This window comes from Periplaneta americana, chromosome 3 (genome assembly GCF_040183065.1).
Source record: "Periplaneta americana isolate PAMFEO1 chromosome 3, P.americana_PAMFEO1_priV1, whole genome shotgun sequence".
Lineage (NCBI taxonomy): Eukaryota > Metazoa > Arthropoda > Insecta > Blattodea > Blattidae > Periplaneta > Periplaneta americana.
In genome coordinates, this window is record NC_091119.1 from 1,325,572 (window position 1) to 1,349,018 (window position 23,447).

General features: G+C 36.1%; 1 protein-coding gene across 6 annotated transcripts in view; it reads left to right on the plus strand.

Moving 5' to 3' along the window:
- LOC138695751 (allatostatin-A receptor-like) overlaps positions 1-23,447 on the plus strand; it is an 865,724-nt gene that overhangs the window by 68,773 nt on the left and 773,504 nt on the right. For all 6 annotated transcript variants that reach the window (XR_011331188.1, XM_069819916.1, XM_069819919.1 and 3 more), the window contains 2 exons: positions 4,432-4,701; positions 14,743-14,934. Coding sequence is in view for 5 of the 6 variants with exons in the window: in XM_069819916.1 (XP_069676017.1) it covers positions 4,432-4,701; positions 14,743-14,934 (462 nt within the window). In the remaining variant the exon portion in view is untranslated. The remainder of the gene's footprint in view (positions 1-4,431; positions 4,702-14,742; positions 14,935-23,447) is intronic.

Genomic DNA, 23,447 nt, shown 5'->3' on the forward strand with positions numbered 1-23,447 from the left:
CGGCTGGTTTACCTTAACCGAATTACAATATGCATCGAAATGAATTCTGTTATATTAAATGCTGCAGAAGTTAATATTAATCATTATGGAACAGGATATTAAATTAGATCGATCAGCTTGTCAAGAATGGACGATGATAGATATTCTAAAGCAGTATTAAGGTATAGGCGGAGAGCACGTGAAGTCGAAACAAGCAAACTGCGTGAACCTTGAAGTGCGTGATAAAATCTTCCCATAAAATATTTTTAAAGCTCTTACAAAACTTCCAAAATTAATAAATTGTTGCTACTTTACTGTTGATATCTATATTGAAGCCAATGAAATAACAGCGCAAGCAATTATGATCATTATCTTAATGTATTGTTTTGTTTTTGATAGCATCTCTCTTGTGCCTTCCTACGCTTGGCTTCCTCAAAGGAAATTATATAGTCGGTGTTAGATATTCTGTCAGGATATGAGGTGACGGTAAAGTCATTGCCTGTGTAGTAGAGGTAATTCATTGAATTGGCATGACAAATACTTGAACTTTACGATAATGACAAAGACGGAAGGGAGATTTGGGAGAAAGGAAAATGTACAAAGGTCGATGCTAGGATAGTAACACCATTCTTACTTTACTTACTGGCTTTTAAGGAATCCGGAGGTTCATTGCCACCCTCACATAAGCCCGCCATTGACCCCTATCCTGAGCAAGATTAATCCAGTGTCTACCATCATATCCCACCTCACTCAAATCCATTTTAATATTATCCTCCCATCTACGTCTCGGCCTCCCCAAAGGTATTTTTCCCGCCGGCCTCCCAACAAGCACTCTATATGCATTTCTGGATTCGCCCATACGTGCTACATGCCCTGCCCATCTCAACCGTCTGAATTTAATGTTCCTAATTATGTCAGGTGAAGAATAAAATGCGTGCAGCTCTGCGTTGTGTAACTTTCTCCATTCTCCTGTAACTTCATCCCACTTAGCCCCAAATATTTTCTTAAGCACCTTATTCTCAGACACCCTTAACCTATGTTCCTCTCTCAAAGTGAGAGTCCAAGCTTCACAACCATACAGAACAACCGGTAATATAACTGTTTTATAAATTCTAACTTTCAGATTTTTTGACAGCAGACTAGATGACAAAAGTTTCTCAACCGAATAATAACAGGCATTTCGCATATTTATTCTGCGTTTAATTTCCTCCCGAGTGTCATTTATATTTGTTACTGTTGCTCCAAGATATTTGAATTTTTCCACCTCTTCGAAGGATAAATCTCAAATTTTTATATTTCCATTTCGTACAATATTCTGGTCACGAGACATAATCATATACTTTCTCTTTTCGGGATTTACTTCCAACCCTATCGCTTTACTTGCTTCAACTAGAATTCCCGTGTTTTCCCGAATCATTTGTGGATTTTCTCCTAACATGTTCACGTCATCCGCATAGACAAGAAGCTGATGTAACCCGTTCAATTCCAAACCCTCTGTGTTATCCTGAGCTTTCCCAATGGCATATTCTAGAGTAACACCATTCTTCAATACAAATTGTATGCGCTTCCCAACCGTTCAGCTGCTGCATCTTGTTGAATATCTTATTGCTGTTCACAGTTTATTTTCTAGAACTATTCTTTACAGACACATCATAATGAAGTAATGTAAGTACTCCCAAACAACTAAAGGAACTTACATGTTCTAGATTACACATAAAGACCTTCTCTAGTATCTAAATCGAGGAAGATAAGAACACACGGGTCCACATTATAAAGGCAATACAAAGTTTATATCAGAAATCAAGAGTTAAAATTATATTAGCAAATTTAACGGACAAATATCGGAACCCATAACACCGCCGGCCGTCTGCCTAACCTACAGCCGGAACAGTGACATCTTTAGCGTCGCGCAGAGTAACAATGACGCATCGGAGACGCCATATTCCCAACCTTAATTAAATTGCCTAGACCAGAGATGGGCGTTTGTGTGCATTTGCATCGCATGCCTTTATCATATCATATCATATCATATCATATCATATCATATCATATCATATCATATATCATATCATATCGTATCATATCATATCATATCATATCATATCATATCATATCATATCATATATCATATCATCAGCTAAGTACAAGATCTCATCATAACAATTTACTCATTATACCCTACCACAAGACATCTTTATATTCTTCATCTCATACAGTTTCAGTTGCTAGAAATTGGAACTCGCTACCGAGTGATGTAAGGGGTTGTTGGACAATAACTTAATTTAGGTCAAAATTACATAAATTCTTACTTAACAAATTAATTGCTGATTAATATTTGTTACCTATAATGAAACTAACATCTGTCCATTCTTATTATTATCATTAATTTCTCTAAATAGATTTACAAAACCTCTAATGGCAATTACATTAATATTCGCATTATAGAAATATATTTTAGATTTATATATATATATATTTTTTTTTTCTCCCTGTAACATAGTTCTAGTAAGCTTATATTAAACTAATTTTCATCATTTTACTAGCTATCTCAAATTAATTATAATTGATTGAATTAAATTAGCTCATAAATTAAGTTACTACTTTACCTTATAGGTTTATCTAAATTTAAATAAATATGTAGTCTACTAGTCGTTAACTTAACTGAAGAATATTGCTGGAGAACCTTTTAAGTGTAATATAAATATTCGTAATTTAAATATGTATTGTATTGATTAAGGCTGGTTCAGTGGAAGAGAAGGCCTTATGGCCTTAACTCTGCGAGCGAAAATAAAACATTATTATTATTATTATTATTATTATTATTATTATTATTATTATTATTATTATTGCTTATCAATCGTATACAGAGTTCTGAAGATTGCCTAACCTGTAGGCGCTCGCTAAAGTCGGTGATTGACAAACATGGATCGCAGCCCTAAACACGTAATCAATCAATGTTCACACAAAAGAGCTTTTGGAGTCAGAGTATGGCAGCACGAGTGATGTTAACCGACGCTCAGGGTATCAACTGAATCCTTTGCAGGAAATTATAATTTATTTTTGAGGATAGAAAACGAGTCACAGTGTTTAGTTTGTGGAAAAAAATTACAAATATCATAAAATGCCATTTAGAGCGTTATTACAGACAATAGTATATTAGTCGTAGGTCTGGATCGTGAAGCCCTTCTGAGTGACCTTCGTAATGTTAAATATGCGTTAAATGTAAATATTTCATCTTATTTTAGGCTTGTACCATGGATGTATTATGCATTACCGATATTAAAGATCTTCCTATTACCAAGAAGATTTTTTTTTATTTCAATTTCACCTTAGAGAAACATTTCTTTACTCTTTCTAAATGTATTGACATAGATCCAGTTGAAATATTTAAGATTAAAGAAAAATACTTAAAGCATAATTAATTTAATTGTTCAGACCACTAAAGCTACTTATTACATACAACATTATTTCACTTTGAACCATCCATACAACTCGCTCATCCTCAAACCTTCGTCACGTGTTATGGTACCGCTTGGGCTCAGAACCGGTTTGGCGTGCATAAAATGTGTACACTGCTTCAGCCTTCCACACTGCATGCACATAGTGCAAGAAACCTTTCATCGCTGGCCTACACCCATTCTATTATCCACAACAAAATATTATGTATTTGTTTCAAATATACGCTGTTACTTACTTACTTACTTACTTACTTATAGCTTTTAAGGAGCCCGGAGGTTCATTTCCGTCGTCACATAAGCCCGACATCGATCACTATCCTGAGCAAGATTAATCCAGTCTCTACAATCATATCCCACCTCCCTCAAATCCATTTTAATATTATCCTCCCATCTACGTCTCGGCCTCCCCAAAGGTCTTTTTCCCTCCAACCATTCAACTAACACTCTATATGCATTTCTGGATTCGCCCATACGTACTACAGTCCTATCCATCTCAAACGTTTGGATTTAATGTTCCTAATTATGTCAGGTGAAGAATACAATGCGTGCAGTTCTGTGTTGTGTAACTTTCCCCATTCTCCTGTAACTTCATCCAAATATTTTCCTAAGAACCTTATTCTCAAACACTCTTCATCTCTGTTCCTCTCTCAAAGTGAGAGTCCATTTTTCTCAACCATACAGAACAACCGGTAATATAACTGTTTATAAATTCTAACTTCCAGATCTTTTGAGAGCAGACTCGATGACAAAAGCTTCTCAACCGAATAATAACAGGCATTTCCCATATTTATTCTGCGTTTAATTTCCTCCCGACTGTCATTTATATTTGTTACTGTTGCTCCAAGATATTTGAATTTTCAAATATACCCTGCATAATGTGAAAGTAGCCTACACATATGCTTAATCATGATGAATCTGTATATTTTTCTATATCTCCCGAAGACTTGTAAAAAGATATAACCCAAAATAATGAAATTGTTGTTTCCCTTCACAGGTGGTGCTGGTGGTGGCAGCAAATCAACAGATGCGAAGCACTACGAACTTGCTGATCATCAACCTGGCAGTGGCGGATCTCCTCTTCATCGTATTCTGCGTTCCGTTCACCGCCACTGACTACGTGTTGCCATTCTGGCCCTTCGGAGACATATGGTGCAAGATCGTACAGTATCTCATCGTCGTCACTGCCTACGCCAGCGTGTACACGCTCGTTCTCATGTCTCTGGATCGATTCTTGGCTGTGGTTCACCCCATCACTTCAATGTCGGTGAGTAGCTTTATCTCAGATAGCTTGAGCCAAGATCATTTGTATAGCAGGGATGGACAAAATGCGTGAGGAAGATGTTAAACAGCTTGGAGAGACACTTCTCTAGATAATTTATGGGTTCTTACTTACTTACAAATGGCTTTTAAGGAACCCGAAGGTTCATTGCCGCCCTCACATAAGCCCGCCAGCGGTCCCTATCCTGAGCAAGATTAATCCAGTCTCTATCATCATACCCCACCTCCCTCAAATCCATTTTAATATTATCCTCCCATCTACGTCTCGGCCTCCCTAAAGGTCTTTTTCCCTCCGGTCTCCCAACTAACACTCTATATGCATTTCTGGATTCGCCCATACGTGCTACATGCCCTGCCCATCTCAAACGTCTGGATTTAATGTTCCTAATTATGTCAGGTGAAGAATACAATGCGTGCAGTTCTGTGTTGTGTAACTTTCTCCATTCTCCTGTAACTTCATCCCGCTTAGCCCCAAATATTTTCCTAAGCACCTTATTCTCAAACACCCTTAACCTATGTTCCTCTCTCAGAGTGAGAGTCCAAGTTTCACAACCATACAGAAGAACCGGTAATATAACTGTTTTATAAATTCTAACTTTCAGATTTTTGGACAGCAGACTGGATGATAAGAGCTTCTCAACCGAATAATAACACGCATTTCCCATATTTATTCTGCGTTTAATTTCCTCCCGAGTGTAATTTATATTTGTCACTGTTGCTCCAAGATATTTGAATTTTTCCACCTCTTCGAAGGATAAATCTCCAATTTTTATATTTCCATTTCGTACAATATTCTGGTCACGAGACATAATCATATACTTTGTCTTTTCGGGATTTACTTCCAAACCGATCGCTCTACTTGCTTCAAATAAAATTTCCGTGTTTTCCCTAATCGTTTGTGTATTTTCTCCTAATCTAGTCATTACAAATACTTACTTACTTACTGGCTTTTAAGGAACCCGGAGGTTCATTGCCGCCCTCACATAAGCCTACCATTGGTCCCTATCCTGAGCAAGATTAATCCTTTCTCTACCATCATATCCCACCTCCCTCAAATCCATTTTAATATTATCTTCCCATCTACGTCTCGGCCTCCCCAAAGGTCTTTTTCCCTCCGGCCTCCCAACTAACACTCTATATGCATTTCTGGATTCGCCCATACGTGCTACATGCCCTGCCCATCTCAAACGTCTGGATTTTATGTTCCTAATTATGTCAGGTGAAGTATACAATGCGTGCAGCTCTGCGTTGTGTACCTTCCTCCATTCTCCTGTAACTTCATCCCTCTTAGCTCCAAATATCTTCTAAGAACCTTATTCTCAAACACCCTTAATCTCTGTTCCTCTCTCAAAGTGAGAGTCCAAGTTTCACAACCATACAGAAAAACCGGTAATATAACTGTTTTTACAAATTCTAACTTTTAGATTTTTTGACAGCAGACTAGATGACAAAAGCTTCTCAACCGAATAATAACACGCATTTCCCATATTTCTTCTGCGTTTAATTTTCTCCAAGATATTTGAATTTTTCCACCTCTTCGAAGGATAAATCTCAAATTTTTATATTTCCATTTCGTACAATATTCTGGTCACGAGACATAATCATATACTTTGTCTTTTCGGGATTTATTTCCAACCCTATCGCTTTACTTGCTGCAACTAGAATTCCCGTGTTTTCCCTAATCGTTTGTGGATTTTCTCCTAGCATATTCAAGTCATCCGCATAGACAAGCTGATGTAACCCGTGCAATTCCAAACCCTCTCTGTTATCCTGGACTTTCCTAATGGCGTATTCTAGAGCGAAATTAAAAAGTAAAGGTGATAGTCATAGAAATAAATTAATCCATTTTAGATTGTTATGCATTTATATCGAGCATTCAATTCTGAATCTATTTATGTAATTGTTATGCATGTTCCGCCATTTTGAAAGGTCTGCATTGTTTTTGAAATCGATCCTGCGTAGGGAAAATCTACGTAATCATTTTATTTGAATTCATTTTTCTAAAAGCCATGTCTTTCAAGCTGTAGCGTAAATAATTGTTCCGGAAATATTACAGCTATTACTTAAAAGTCATTTGTAAGTAAGTAAATATATTTTTCAATTCTCATCTAAAGGATAGACACTAATCTGTTTATTGTGATGGTGCAATGTCTCAATGCAAACCTATCAGTTTCCTGTCCCACAAGTTTCCATTCTTTACGCTGTGCTCTTAATTGCAGTATACATGGGTTGTAAATAAAGTAGTGGCAACACTGCCATGAATAGGTCATGTGCTTTCGCATGCGATACGAGATAAGTGGTGATCGAAGTTGGAGATATTGTCGATGTACTGAATGAAAAAAACCGGTTGCTATGACAACAGATGTTATTGTGCGTGGTTAAATGTAGAGCACTAGTTTTAACTGCTCTAAAGCATGTATACTAAATTCGAGGTAGCCCGTGGTAGAAATGCAAGCCAATGTCATAAAGGGTTACTTGAAGCTTGTGGCAACGATGCACTACCGTATCGGACTGTTGCAACATGGTCTCTGCATCTCGTAATGAGACGGCACATGTGTCTCGCCCGTCCATTTGTGACGAACAAGTGGAATTAGTGCGAGATCTCCTTGCTGTTGACCATCTGTTGAGAATCTGATTGTCCAGAGGTATGGCTAGTCGTCCATCTTGTGTCCCTGATGATCACTGTCTGCTCAGGGATCTGAGTTATCAAAAATTTATCGATCATTGCGGCGGTTACTGTAACAAAATTGCCATCGCCATCCTCACGAAAGAGGAAATGGCGCACCATGCATTGACCTTGACACTGTTTAATGGTTCCTGGTGTAATTTATGGGGGTTATTTCCGGCCCTGTGTAGAAAATGTTGTTTGTTGGCATATCTCAATATACGAAAATCCGCTTCATCGCTCATTATCAGGTTATGGACGATGTCCTCATTATCATTCATGAGCTGGCAAAAGTCCATACGACATACTGCGTCACATTCTTGTAATGCTTGAACCATTTGGATTTTATATGGATGAACTTTAAGTCTTTATGCAATATTCGGCACAGACTGAACGCGATATCTCAAGAGAAACAGAGTGACGTCGGGCAGAACGTTTCCAGCTTCGCTCAAATGCGGTTCTTACATACCCGTGTTCTCTAGTGTTCTTACTCTCCATGTATGCTTCTTCTTTGGAGCAGGGGATGCTATGTTGTTTTGAAACACTATTAGGCCCGTAACACACTTGAAGAGTTCTCGCTATCACAGATCACACCTCGCTATGATCATCTATGCACTGCATTTTTCTGATTATAGTAATCACTCGTTGGGGGAAATATTATAGGTTATGTATTTACGTATATTGTCGTACTTTACAAATTACGTACGAACGCTATGTTGAATCTGAGTATTCAGATGATGAGGAAATGGAGTTACATGAACATATTTTGTTAATGAAAAGAAAAAGTAGGCCTAAAATTAAAGCAGAAATATCTGAAAATCACATTGTATCTTACGAAAATAAGGGCGAGTTTTGGACACTGGTTTCGATTTGAATGATGATACATTTAGGCGTTATTTCAGGTTGAATGGACCTCAGTTGTTTGCTATTCATGATATGATAGAGGATTCTTTGCTATGTTCGGATTAAAATTATGTAAACTGTTAAGACATATAGATACATTATTTCAAATGTTTAATTAATACTATTAAATCTCATCAAAATAAAATATAGCCGTATTTATTTTCAGATAATCTGATATTTGTCTCCAGATTTCTTCTTTAAGGGGAGGTTGTAAGCTGATTTGGATCAAAATTAACATTTTTTGGTTTTTAGCTGAACTAATAAATTAAGAAAAAGTCGGTAGGTTAAGGTAGATCACAACTACAGGTGTGCAAATTTTCATAGATGTAGATTGAATAGTTTCTGAGAAAAGTGTACCTGAAGTTGCTAAATTTAACACGGCGAGGATAGGGCTTACAACCTCCCCTTAAGTTCCGTGTTTTTATAGTTTTCATCCCGTGTATCATATAAATAGGCCCACGGATGACATCGTACAAGTTCGATAAGTTTCTGACTGCAATTATCAGCCATCTTTCCCCATTTTCAAATAAAAACAATACAATTCATCGCCACCTGTGATATCTTTTTCTACATTCGATCGTCATAAAGAGTATAAATGTCAAACATCTTTGATAAATGTGTCAAGAAAATTCGCTGAGCTACCGATTCCAGCGAGAAACTCGCGCGAGGTTTTTGCCTCGAACGAGGATCTCTTCCAGTGTGTGGACGTCCATTTGAATCCATGTCATCAATTTTTTTACTTTCTCGCAACACATTTCTCGCTGGCGAAAACTCTGCAAGTATGTTACGGGCCTTAGGACTCTGACGCGGAATGCATGCTAGCATATTGTTCGGGCGCTACTTCAAAATTTTATCATTGAATTAATGCCTTAAGATGGCATCTCCGACCATTGGTCCCCTAACTCAAATACACTGTTGCACTCCTCTATCAACTGTGTCATTCTGAACCAGTCAATCTGGAACACCTGGTATGCACGCTCCTACAGTTATTCCTATAATCAGACAATTCCATTAGTACAACAGTTGCGTACATCTTCATTTCTCCTCCTGCTTATAATGTCCCGCAACTCATCTCGGATGTCTGATTTTCGTCTCTTCTCACTCTCTCGAAGGGCCTAAGGTCATTTCTGTGAATTCTTCGCTCCAGCTCCGTATAACAAAGGAAGATCAGCAGTACTTCATTTCTACAAGCGCTTCTTTACGAAATCGTTTTCGTAGTACTCTTGTTTGAAGTGCCTAAATCTATTTCCTTTGTTTTATAAATCCGTATGCTTATTGTACAATGTCAATTCACGGCCTCCGTACTCAAAAGAGTAAACCTGCTCTATAATAGTATTAGGCCTATTCTTAACAATTTTTATTTGAATTAAATTGCCTCCTCTGAAATCCTCACTTTCGTTTCCGCTGGTGGTATATTTCACCTATATTTCTGCTTCCTCTTGGCAATGAGGAACTGACCTTTAAAAATATATAAGTTATAAGTGTTTTAAAATCTATCGCCTCTTTTTTGAAGTTCCCCAAAATTCTCTGTCACATCTGCACGACTCCGTCGGTATAACAGTTAGAAATCGTAAGAAGAAGAGATCATCCTTGCCTCACTCCTTGTCAATGAAGATATACAGGGACATCACTTTATTTTTACCAACATTTTTAACATTAACCTGGCTATACTCGCAAACACTGTTGCCCTCTTCCATTACAGGAGTTTGATGTTACTAGTGCAATATGTAAACAAATCATTTTACTAGCTATAGGAGGAGAGAAAAGTAGTGTACCCATTTATGTTGTAGGGAAATACGATATTACGATTTTCAGTTTGATCATCAATTTTACGGAATTTATCAAAATACAGCAGAGTAGTAACATTTTTTTTCTTCAAAAACTCAACTTTTCAGGCGGCTATGTTCGTTATGTAATGTCTACCTTATTTAGCATATTAATTATTGATGTTAACATACAATATACTTAAATTGAGGGGGTCATAAGTAAAGGGCTGTAAGTGCACTTAAGTTACTTTTGAGAAAATGGGTTTAAATATTTAAGCTTTCGTAAAATCGGTGAAATTTTTATTTAAATTTTAATATGTGATGCGATTAAAATATCCCTTTGCCACTAAAATGTTAGATACTTTTGCTTACACTGGATGCACTTAACTCATGTTATTACAAATGTCACTAGCATTACTTTGCTTCTAGCCACCTTAATTCAAAATAAGCTAATCTGAATTTTTAAACAAGTTGCTGAAAATGGTTGCCGTTCATTACAATGCAGGCTTCAATTCTTTACGCATATTATTAAAAACATTTTGAAGCATATTCTCTGAAATTGAATTTATCGTTTCTTGAATATAATTTTTAGTACGATATTATTAATATAGGTTCTTTCTTCTATAGAAAACGCAATCATATTTCTGAAACACACTATACACTGCAGTGTTTACTTCACTGCTTGAAGACTTCGAATGCAACAGCGGCCGTAAGTATGTGTGTCTGACGGGAGCAAGGACATTAGTGAAGGGGTGGGAGTGAAGTACATTCAGAAATGCAGGTACAATAAAAATGCAAGTAAAAATAAAATGATGTCCCTGTACTTCTAGTAACACACGTATCTTTTATTTTTTATTTTAGTTGGTTATTTAACGACGCTGTATCAACTACTAGGTCACACGTATCTTCTGCCATGTGACGGTCCAATATGAATCAATAATGTTGCTCCTGTACTTTCAACAGAAGGAAGTCACTTCCGCTTACAGGATTATACGCAGGTCTATATATTAATTACATGGACACAGAATCTCTATGTTGTCATATAATACAATTTCATGCTCATTAAGACACGTTTAGCGTAACTTGATTTAATCAACATAGAATGCGAGGGCACATGGCCTCAGGGTGGAGATAGGGCTTAACGTATTTACATCAATGATCAAAAGCATTCGTTGGCGGGAATTGCAAAACCTTTGAATCATTAACGTTTGTCAAATATCATTTGTTTGGTAATGCGGTCTCAGTTGTTGCTCAGTCTGTCCAGATCGGGCCGCATCCTGTTCCAACTGATCGCTTGAGGGTTGGTTTTCACCAATTCCAGCAATTCAACCAAATATACTCTTTTCCGTTAAGTCTCTCACACCACGTTTCTTTTGAAGGCTAAAGGCAGGTTCACAATAAACCGGGAACGAGAACCAGAGTGAAAACGAGAAGCAGACGACGTGAATATGAACATTTTTGATTCACAATAAACCGAGAGCGTAGACGACTATGCATATCGATATGTATGTCAATAACGATATGTAAAGTCGATATTACGCATTCTGATGTTGTTTGTGTATAATTGACCAATGGCGTTCTCTCATGAGTACAAGGCAGCCAACATAAACACAGGTTAACCAACTTCGAAATTTCAACTGAAACATTTCATTAGGTACGGTACTATAAATATGCCCATGCATCTTTATTATCACAACCTATTTTAAGTCCACCATAACGTAAAATAATTAGAGAAGAAACATTTGTAATAGAACAAAAATGAACACAACAGTAGTTATTGAATTGAAGCGTGAATATGTAGTGTGTAATACAACCAATACTGTAATAAAATATGATTTACTTACGATTGCTGTTCAAAGATGCAGCTATTGAAAGCTTATCGTAAACGTGAGGATTTTCCTCAACACTCAATATTAGAATCTCATCAAATAAAACTTGCTCCATGATGCACAGCACAGAACAAAATAATGCATAGGTTATGTCACGGTCTTCTTGCTACAAAATATACGACGACAAAATAGCTTTTAGATGGCAATAGAATGAATCTAGTGGGCTGTGATCGGAAACGTGAACGCCAAAGTTGAAACTTGGCCAACTCTCCGTTCCCGATCCCGGGCTCCGGCAAGCTTTTCGTTAATTGTGAATGCTCACATTGAAATGTACACATTTTAACAATTTTACCGTTTTCGTTTTCGTTCGGATTCTCGTTTCCGCTTTATTGTGAACCAGCCTTAATTTGGTGGTACTCAGATAAAGGGTATTAAGTCATTTTTAGTGAAAATGGACTTTTGTTCCCCAGGTGAATATGTAGGTTAAATTCTACAAGTGGGTGTGCAAGAAACAACGTAATACTAGCATTTGATATATTTTATTTGCGTATAAAATGATTTGCAATATAGGACCGAAGTTTAATTTTCATTTACCTCAAAACTCATTTTCATGACTTATTCTCCCTTTACTCAAACACTATCGAATTGACGTTCTATTTTTGTAATTTGCTTTCCAATTTTGAACCAGATAACTTTGCAGTTTCAAAAAAACTTTCTCTTGAGATACGTATGAGCTATTCTATCTCAAATCGACCGAAATATAGAGAAAATTGACCTTACAATTTCTAAACACAATGAAACTTTTTTTGTAAGTAGAGAAGTGTGATACAGTACTTTGTGCAAAGTTTGAGGCATCAGAACTTCATAGTGCTTAAATTTAAAATATTTAAATTTATCGTATTTTCATAAAATTAGCAACTTTAAACTGTTGTAGCTTCGAAACCCTTTCACCCAATTATCAAAATCATGGTTTATTTTGATGCTGAGAAATTAAACTTTATATTGACATATAAACAGTTTTTCTTACTTTTTATGGAAATGGAAGAATTTAGATTTTTCCTCATTAAGACACCTTTGGCTAGGAAAAAAATTTTTTAAAAATATATGTTAGATTCCGCATTGAAAGTACAAATAAACACATAATTTTTACTGATGGTATGTTGATAAGAAAGTACTGAAAATATAAAATAAAGAAAATAAATAGTACGCGCGTGAACTAACCAGCTGACTGTGAGGCGGGAGCTTAGCCGAGACAAGCAAGGCCAGGAGACAAACACGTTATGTGTCGTCTAGCAGTCATGGCTGGGCTAGCTTTATCACAGGTTTTCATAAACACTGGAGTAAAATGACGCCCAACGCTCGCTTATCTTCATCTCTCGGCCAGTGCTTGCGGTACTGCGCCGTTCAAGTCTAGGCGTGTGAAAATAATCTATTTAATACCCTCGAAACTTATTGCCGAGCCACTAAGCAAACAATGCCGAATCCCTCTTAATAATGCAAGGTTTTTTCTCAATATTTTTACATTTTTACAAATGGACAAAAAGCCTAAAACTAAGTAAAATCAGATTATCTGTCTCACTGTGTACAATAAAAACAAGGATTACTTCTTATCATAACCTACCAAATGTCAGCTTCAAAATAAGCTCTCGTTCAATGTTCTGCAGTAAATGGTTCCAGAGTTCTGAGCGCTGAAAGAGGCTTGTTTTTATAAAACACGCTAAATTTGTCGCTCAACAATACGAAAACCGTTTGACTTTCGATAGTATATTTTTGAAAATGCACTCTCCTCAGCACCTTGTATAAGTAGGAAAAAATTAGAGTATAAAAAAATGCGAGGTTTTTTACTGATCCATTTCATATGGAATAGACCGTATGCAGTCTCAGCTGAGATATCCAGTCACAACCAACGTTGTGTCGGGCAGGCACATCTGAAGTCTTAATACAGAACTTTCCTAATACAGATATCTAGAGGCTCAAGCTATTTTGTACGAGGCATCTGAAGTATCGCGCCTTGACTACTCATTGGACCAACCAGCTCTGACGAAACTTGTGCAGAAGGCTTGTTTTGTGTCTGGCACTCCATTTTTTCCCTAGATCTTCAATTTAATATTTGCGCAGATACAAATCTAGTATTATTACGTAGCAGATATCGCTATTAAAATTTAACTTGAAGTTTTTGTATTGTAGAAGTTTAAAATAAATATGGGAAATGCCTGTTATTATTCGGTTGAGAAACTTTTATCATCAAGTCTGCTGTAAAAAAATCTGAAAGTTAGAATTTATAAAACAGTTATATTACCGGTTGTTCTTTATGGTTGTGAAACTTGGATTCTCACTTTGAGAGCGGAACACAGATTAAGGGTGTTTGAGAATAAGGTGCTTAGAAAAATGTTTGGGGCTAAAAGGGATGAAGTTACAGGAGAATGGAGAAAGTTACACAACACAGAACTGCACGCATTCTATTCTTCACCTGACATAATTAGGAACATTAAATCCAGACGTTTGAGATGGGCAGGCCATGTACTGTAGTACGTATGGGCGAATCCAGAAATGCATATAGAGTGTTAGTTGGGAGGCCGGAGGGAAAAAGACCTTTAGGGAGGCCGAGACGTAGATGGGAAGACAATACTAAAATGGATTTGAGGGAGGTGGGATATGATGATAGAGAATGGATTAATCTTGCTCAGGATAGGGACCGATGACGGGCTTATGTGAGGGCGGCAATGAACCTCCGGGTTCCTTAAAAGTAAGTAAGTAAGAAGTTTAAAATTGACGCAGATAAAAAATTTGTACCATAAATGTTGATGAATGTACAATGGATTTAGTTTCTTTCAGTAGGCCTATGTCACTGTCTTCTGTTTCAGATACGAACTGAGCGAAACGCCATCGCCGCCATCGCGGTGACGTGGGTAGTGATCCTGCTGGCGTCCGTGCCCGTGTACCTGAGCCACGGCGAGGTCACGTACACCTACTCCTCCGCGGAGCATACCGCCTGCGTGTTCCTGGAGGCGGACCCCATCAACCGCCCCGACGGATACAACAAGCCCGTCTTCCAGGTGCGCCACAGTCCATTTATACGACGTGATTTCAGTCAAGCAATTTTTCGGATGAACTGTAAATTCCTGTTTTCTTCTAACCATGCAACAATCATCAAACCACGATTTTTTTCTTAGTTTCATAATAGCCTATGCTCTGCTCAGCTGCAATTTTGATATTATCTCTATTACTTACCCACACGCTTTTAATGGGTAATAAGAATAAAGCTTAAGTACTTTCTCAAGGTTTATACTTATGAGTATGAGCACTTCCTGTGATTATTAGATTAGATTTATTTATTTAACGTGGTAGAGATAAGGCCGTCAGGCCTTCTCTGCCCCTCTACCAGGGGATTACAACTATAACATGAACAATAAGATTACAATTAATATTAAATTTACAATTACAATTACAATAAAAATTAAAGTACGACAAGAATACCTGATTAATGAAAGCTAGACATTTTATCATAGAAGTTAAGAACAAAGAATATTTTTGTATTTACTAAATTACAAATTAAACCTACAATAACAAAATTCTATAGTGATGAAATTACCGGATATTGAGATATTTTGTGGTAGATTAAGAGAACTATTTACAAGAAACCATGTCTGAACGAGTCTCAATTACTGACCAAGTGCCTAGTAAGTTTGCGTTTGAATTCAATTTTATTTCGACAGTCCCTGATGCTAGCAGGTAGCGAGTTCCAGAGTCTTGGCAGGGCTATTGTGAAAGAGGATGAGTATGAGGAGGTGCGATGGGATGGTATTGTTAGTATTGTTTCGTGACGAGAGCGTGTGTTCAGATTGTGGTGGGAAGAAAGCTAAGTGAAGCGAGACGACAGGTACGAAGGAATAGAAGAGTTCAAGATTTCGAAGAGAAAGAGAAGTGAATGTAAATTTCTTTTCTTATCTAGTTTAAGCCAACCTATTGCTTCCAGGGATGGGGTAATATGATCATATTTACGAACATTGTTTACAAAACGTACACACAAGTTATGAGCACGTTGAAGTTTCATTTTGTTGTCGCTGGAAAGGTCAGTCAGTAAAATGTCAGCATAGTCAAAATAGGGAAATACAAGGGTCTGCACAAGGGACTGTTTTAAGCAAGAGGGAAGATGAACATTTATCCTTTTTAGCACATGAATAATAGAATATACTTTTCTGCAGGTTTCTGTGATTTGCATGTCCCAGTTGAGATTATTATCCATGTGAATGCCAAGATTTTTTACCGAAGAACTGAAAGGGATATGCACTGTACTTACTTTAACGGGGGAAATGTCGAGGTAACTACGTAACCACTAGAACATACTCATTTTCGTAAGAATAAAGACATTCTACCTAACGCGAATATATACTCATCTCTACAGCCTTCTTGATCGTTTAAAAGTTAGTATGTACTCGTGTTACCTATCCTCTTTGACCACATCGCACCGTGATGCTCAGTTTTTTACAGACTTTCACATGCTATCTGCATGTTGTAGTGGTTTATGTTTTGCGTTTTGTAAATTTTAATAATGGATAAAAAAAATAAATAAATAAACAAAATAAATAATAAAATTAATTAATTAAATTACTAAATTAATTAAATAAATTAAATAAACATATACATAAATAAATAAAATAAATAAATACGATAAATAAATGTATTAAATAAATAAATACAATAAATAAGTATATAAGTAATTAAATAAAATAATTAAGTAAATAAATAAATTAAATTAATTAAATAAATAAAATAAATTAATTAAGTAAATGAATTAAATTAATGAAATAAATAAGTAAATTAAATAAATAAAGAGATAATATAAATAAGTAAATTAAATAAAAGAAATTAAATTAATGAAATAAATAAGTAAATTAAATAAATAAAGAGCTAATATAAATAAGTAAATTAAATAAAATAAATTAAATTAATTAAAAAATAAATAAGTTAATAAATATGAAAGAGAGAGTGAATCAGATAAGTGACGTTAATAAACAGGAAAAAGAAAATAGTACTGGGAAATCGTCATTACGGGATGTTGGATAGAGATTACAATCCATTTCTAGAATTCCAGTTATGCTAATTCTATTTTTTTATTATGGAGCAGTTATATATAATTTTAAAGTTACAAGTAACTGCATTTTGCAATTCAAATTTTACAAAATAACCTGTAATTGTTAATTATATTTAACAATACAATCTAACCTTATAATTTGGCAGCCATTCATATTCTTATAGGTTATGTTTTTTATGAATAACAAATACGTGTTTAACCTTTTTCACATTCACTTTTGTGAAGCGGTAAAGCCTTCTGAAGTTCACTTCTTTTTCTATATTTTTCCATGAGGCACTACATCGTTCATAAATTCTGCCATTTTTTTTTATTTAACTTCAAACTGAACACAAATCAACAAATATTCAGAATTGAGCCTGCTATAAACCATACTCAGAATAACATGAGAACGAACTTATAAATATGAGAATATACTAGCTTTTATTCTTACCAAGCATGAGTATATATTCTGTACAAGATGGACGCTTGAGTATATTCTACTATGCTTCCATGTTATGAGTATGTAATCAAAAATGAGTAGGTACTCAAATGTACAAGAGTATTTACTAAAAAAAGTCCAGTATATACCATATACTCATGTTTATTCTTACCACCGAATATCTAATTCCTCCGAAATTTCGTCGCACTTAAAGCGGCAAACCTAATTGTAATCTCGACCTTATAATGTTGCTCAGTTTCTCGTCTTTTAATTTCGGAATATTGAAACTCCTAATATTAACTTGTTGCTCTACTCGCTTCGCTACTGATGTCTTCCTTTGAATTACCAAATCATCATCATCATGAACTTCACAGGCCAATGTTCTTGCGCTGCTTAGGTCGTCCTGCATCTCTGCATCCTCTAGGCTCGTGTTTGGATACCATTTTTGGTAGCCGTGTTGATTCCATTCATTGAACGTATTGTGAAATCTACAATTTTTTTCAAACAGCTTTATCTTTTTTGTGTAAGCTAGTCCAGATTTCTTTATTTTCCTCAATTGAGCGCCTGTTTCCAGAGTTTCTTCGTAACACTTCAGAAGATAACTTCTTTTCAAATTTGACTCTTCACGAGTGTCAATGTTTGAATATTTGGTGACAAAGTTCCGTAACAAAAGATTTTTTACTTTATAAAGGAGTATGTCAGCCGACACAAATGTCCTACATATATTTATCTGCACAATGAACTGAAAATTTAGAAGGTCCATTAAAAGAACCTGAAAATGGACCAGTAATTAGACGAAGTTTCTTCATCAATCATGAAATTGCAGTGAAGTGTTTAATCCCAGTTCGGTGTTGTGCAACCTAGGATAATTGTTCAGCCTTTATTGCTTAATCACGTGACTGGCGGTGCAGAACAAATCCATCTCAACTAAAATATCCTTAAATTCTGCAACATATTAATGCAAATGATAATTTGTTGTTTTTATTTTATGCATTGTTTAGTACACTAAGAAAAATGTACCTGTGAAAACCACCACCTCACAGCACCAAAAAACTACAACTGAGCGATGTGGTCTCGACTAAAATAATACACCGTCAGTGGTCCAAGCATATCATTCGCTGGCCCTTTTGGTCGTCTGTGAAGTTCTTAGGCACCCAGCGGACACTAATTTTATGAAATTTCAATGTGTCATGCACAATATCGTACATCGCACCGTATGAAATGTTGAACTGCTGAGATAAGGTTCGCAGTTGGATGCGCCCGTCGTTCAAAATTACCGCCTCAATGCCCGTGACATTCCGCTGGGTTGTAGTTACCGGCCGCCCGGGATGTGGTGAATCACAAAGGTTCTCACGACCGTCTGCAAAAAATGCGCACCAACTGGAGATGTTGCTATGGTCTTCCCCGTACACACTATACATGTCCTTGTGAATTTGACTCGGGTTATGTCCTTTAGCCCACAAAAATCGCACAACACTTCGCTGCTGTTCACAAGTGGACGACAGTAACATACGCGCCATTTTTGTTGCGTAGTTCACGCGTCTCTCGCTAGAGCTGCACATTCAAAACAAATTGTGTCTGTAGTGAAAACTGTAAACTAAATCTGAGTGAAATGTCAACATCCCAGCCGCAATACCAACGCAGAAAAAAATTGTTGTGCGTTACTTTCCGATCTACTCTCATAGTATGCTACTGCGGATAAGATCAAGCGCATATGTTGTTGTTGCTGTTGTTGTATCTTTGTTATTCTGAAAATTAATACATGATGTTCTGAAATAAAGGCCAAAAGAGTTTCTTTTTAAAATATAGCATGCTCCAAATGATTCCTTCCTTTCTTGTGCAATTTTTCGATCCAAATACTGATAAAATAAAAATGATTGTATTTAAAATTCTGGATTTTGTGTTCCTTGCTATTTCTGAAAATGAAGGTTCTATCACAAAGTAGGATAAATTTGCAATCGGAATTCTTTCCATAATTTCGTTTTCTAAATTTCTCCGATTACCTTGAATTAGTTACATTCTTCTAATTCATTAAAATAACGTTTCCTCTCTTCAAAACTCCCCCTCCCTCTGGCCTCGTGTGATATGAATGGATTTTGTTTAAAAATAAAGATGCTAATATCATTGCTTGATTACATGAGTACTAACGATACCGATATCATTACAACCACCCCCAGCATTACCGCTAAAATATATACTGATGATAATGCCGATGATGATGTTTTTTATTTGGTTATTTTACCACGCTGTATCAACATCTCAGATTATTTAGCGTCTGAATGAAATGAAGGTGATAATGGCGGTGAAATGAGTCCGAGGTCCAGCACCGAAAGTTACCCAGCATTTGCTCGTATTGGGTTGAGGGAAAACCCCGGAAAAAACCTCAACCAGGTAACTTGCCCCGACCGGGATTCGAACCCAGGCCATCTGGTTTCGCGGCCAGACGCGCTGATCGATGATGATGTTAATCATCATCATCATCATCATCATCCTTCACGAATTAGGCCTCTGTAGACCTGTTTCGGCCCCATCTAGCAGTCTTCTTAACGGTCTTCCTGGTCGACGATGTCCTCTAGGTTTATATTGCATCATAATTTTTGGGATTCTTGAATTTTCCATTCTTCTTACATGAGCTAGCCAATTGAATTTGTATCTGCTGATTTTTTCTTCTACTGACTCTACTTCTAATTGTTCTAAAATTTCTTCATTCCTTTTTCGGTCTAAAAGAGTATATCCTGCTGTTCTCCTGAAAAATTTCATTTCCGTTGCTTTGATTCTGTTCATGTCTTTTTTCTTTAATGTCCAAATCTCGCTTCCGTATAGAAGGGTGGGTAATGCTAGTGTATTATATATTTTTATTCTTGTAGATTTTTGTACTAATTTAGCTTTTAATGTATTGTTTATTATTCCTAGAATTTGTGTAAATTTGGTAATTTTCTTATTCACATCTTTTTCATTTTGATAAGATATTTCACAACCCAGATAATTGAAATTTTGCACTTGTTCGAGGCAATGATGTTAATAATAATAATAATAATAATAATAATAATAATAATAATAATAATAATAATAATTTGAAGAAGTTCTGTTATTTATGTGTTCGTTATAGTTTGCTTGGAAACGTGTTCAAATACCTGTAAGCGAACTTTACAGATAAACAGTCTTGAACTCTGATTATGAACTAATGAAGGTTCGACTCCGTGTTTACAGAGGACAACGCAGCAATATTGAAGTTTGGGAATTACGCGCTCTTTTAAGAGTCGGAATCCAATATAACTTTTCTCTTCAAAGTTTTAAGGGTCCCAGCTTTCCTTGACTTCGAACTTAGGAACGTTCTTCGTGATTAATTTAACTTTAGTAGATATAATTCTGCACCCGAATTTAGTTTTTATATAGCAATTATATATACAGTAGGGGATGATGCAATTTATTCTGTTTCTCCCAAAAGGCAGTCTGCTGCTTCCTTCCTCATCCCCTCCAACATATTGTCATCAAACCTCGGAATTTTGGGTTTTAAAGAACTAAAATTACGTATTTATCAACCCGTGTTTTAGGCTTTTTTATTATCATTTTAAATCTATATTCTAGTAATTTACAGGTTTTACGAAAAAAAAAATAATTATAAGCGACATAATGATACATTGCAATAACTGCTAGACGTATTAATATCTGTTATTATAACCTGTAAGTCTATGGAGAAGTCTGACGTTTCACGTGGTAATGAGGAACACTTTACCAATATTAATACATATTAACAGTCTATTACATTCATTAAATTATTACATCCGCAAATCACTTGTTTAATTAACTTTCCCTTTCAGTCATGTTGCTTTCGTGTCATCGGCACTTAAAGCTCGTACCGCGACAATGTGACAGTATCAGGCCATCCGCTAGCTGTGAAGTCCGTTAAATTTTGCCCAGTGGTCTTTTCTTTCAGGATCTCTTTCATATATCACTGCTTCAACCCAATGTTTTCACCTCCAATTTGATATATCTCATGAAAACAAAGAAATAAGACTTCCGTGGTAGGATAGGAGGGGATCAAATTTTCACTAAGTGCAAACTTCTTTACAGTCACGTTTGAAATATATGGAATAGGATATACACGTTTGGAGAGAGCCTCATGTATTCATTTTAACTCGTCGTTTGGTTTGCTTTTATGGGCATCACGTCTAGTTTTATGGGTATCACGTCTAGTTTTATGGGTATCACGTCTAGTCTTATGGGTATCACGTCTAGTTTTATGGGTATCACGTCTAGTTTTATGGGTATCACGTCTAGTTTTATTTATGGGTATCACGTCTAGTTTAATGGGTATCACGTCTAGTTTTATGGGTATCACGTCTAGTTTAATGGGTATCACGTCTAGTTTTATGGGTATCACGTCTAGTTTAATGGGTATCACGTCTAGTTTTATGGGTATCACGTCTAGTTTTATGGGTATCACGTCTAGACTTATGGGTATCACGTCTAGATTAATGGGTATCACGTCTAGATTAATGGGTATCACGTCTAGTTTTATGGGTATCACGTCTAGTTTAATGGGTATCACGTCTAGTTTAATGGGTATCACGTCTAGTTTAATGGGTATCACGTCTAGTTTAATGGGTATCACGTCTAGTTTTATGGGTATCACGTCTAGTTTTATGGGTATCACGTCTAGTTTAATGGGTATCACGTCTAGTTTTATGGGTATCACGTCTAGTTTAATGGGTATCACGTCTAGTTTAATGGGTATCACGTCTAGTTTTATGGGTATCACGTCTAGTTTTATGGGTATCACGTCTAGTTTTATGGGTATCACGTCTAGTTTAATGGGTATCACGTCTAGTTTTATGGGTATCACGTCTAGTTTTATGGGTATCACGTCTAGTTTTATGGGTATCACGTCTAGTTTAATGGGTATCACGTCTAGTTTAATGGGTATCACGTCTAGTTTAATGGGTATCACTTCTAGTTTAATGGGTATCACGTCTAGTTTAATGGGTATCACGTCTAGTTTTATGGGTATCACGTCTAGTTTAATGGGTATCACGTCTAGTTTTATGGGTATCACGTCTAGTTTTATGGGTATCACGTCTAGTTTTATGGGTATCACGTCTAGTTTAGTGGGTATCACGTCTAGTTTTATGGGTATCACGTCTAGTTTAGTGGGTATCACGTCTAGTTTTATGGGTATCACGTCTAGTTTAATGGGTATCACGTCTAGTTTTATGGGTATCACGTCTAGTTTTATGGGTATCACGTCTAGTTTTATGGGTATCACGTCTAGTTTTATGGGTATCACGTCTAGTTTAATGGGTATCACGTCTAGTTTAATGGGTATCACGTCTAGTTTAATGGGTATCACGTCTAGTTTTATGGGTATCACGTCTAGTTTAATGGGTATCACGTCTAGTTTAATGGGTATCACGTCTAGTTTTATGGATATCACGTCTAGTTTTAGACGCGTTTGTCAGAATAAGACGCACAAGTTAGTGTTGTATGTATATTCTAAAACTGGTCGAAATACCTCAATCTTTCTGTAAAGTTGCATAATAGGCTAATAATAATAATAATAATAATAATAATAATAATAATAACTGTCAAGCTATATCTCTTTCACTGGATCACATTTTCGGACATATTAGTTCGGCCTTCAGATGTTTTTCCTCTAGAACAGATCTGACAGTCATGTTGCGTGACATACATTAAATGTGTCAAATTAATTCTCCAAGCCACTGTACTATATTTTTAACATGAAACATTTTCTCTGTACCACTCGAAAAGAATTGTAACAAAGATTACAACTTGTTTTGTGAACTGATCATATCAGTTTTGAAGGATACAGGAATGTGCAGTCAAATTTCAATGGTTATTTCTGCTTTATCTATTTCAATATTATTTATATTATTATTATACTTTACCTAACGCTTTAATTTACAACAATATTATTATTATTATTATTATTATTATTATTATTATTATTATTCCGCGGCATGGCGCCCAGGCTCGAACAGGGGCGTAGCGATGATGATCATGATGGTGAAGGCAGTGTTTCATTTTTCATCCTTATC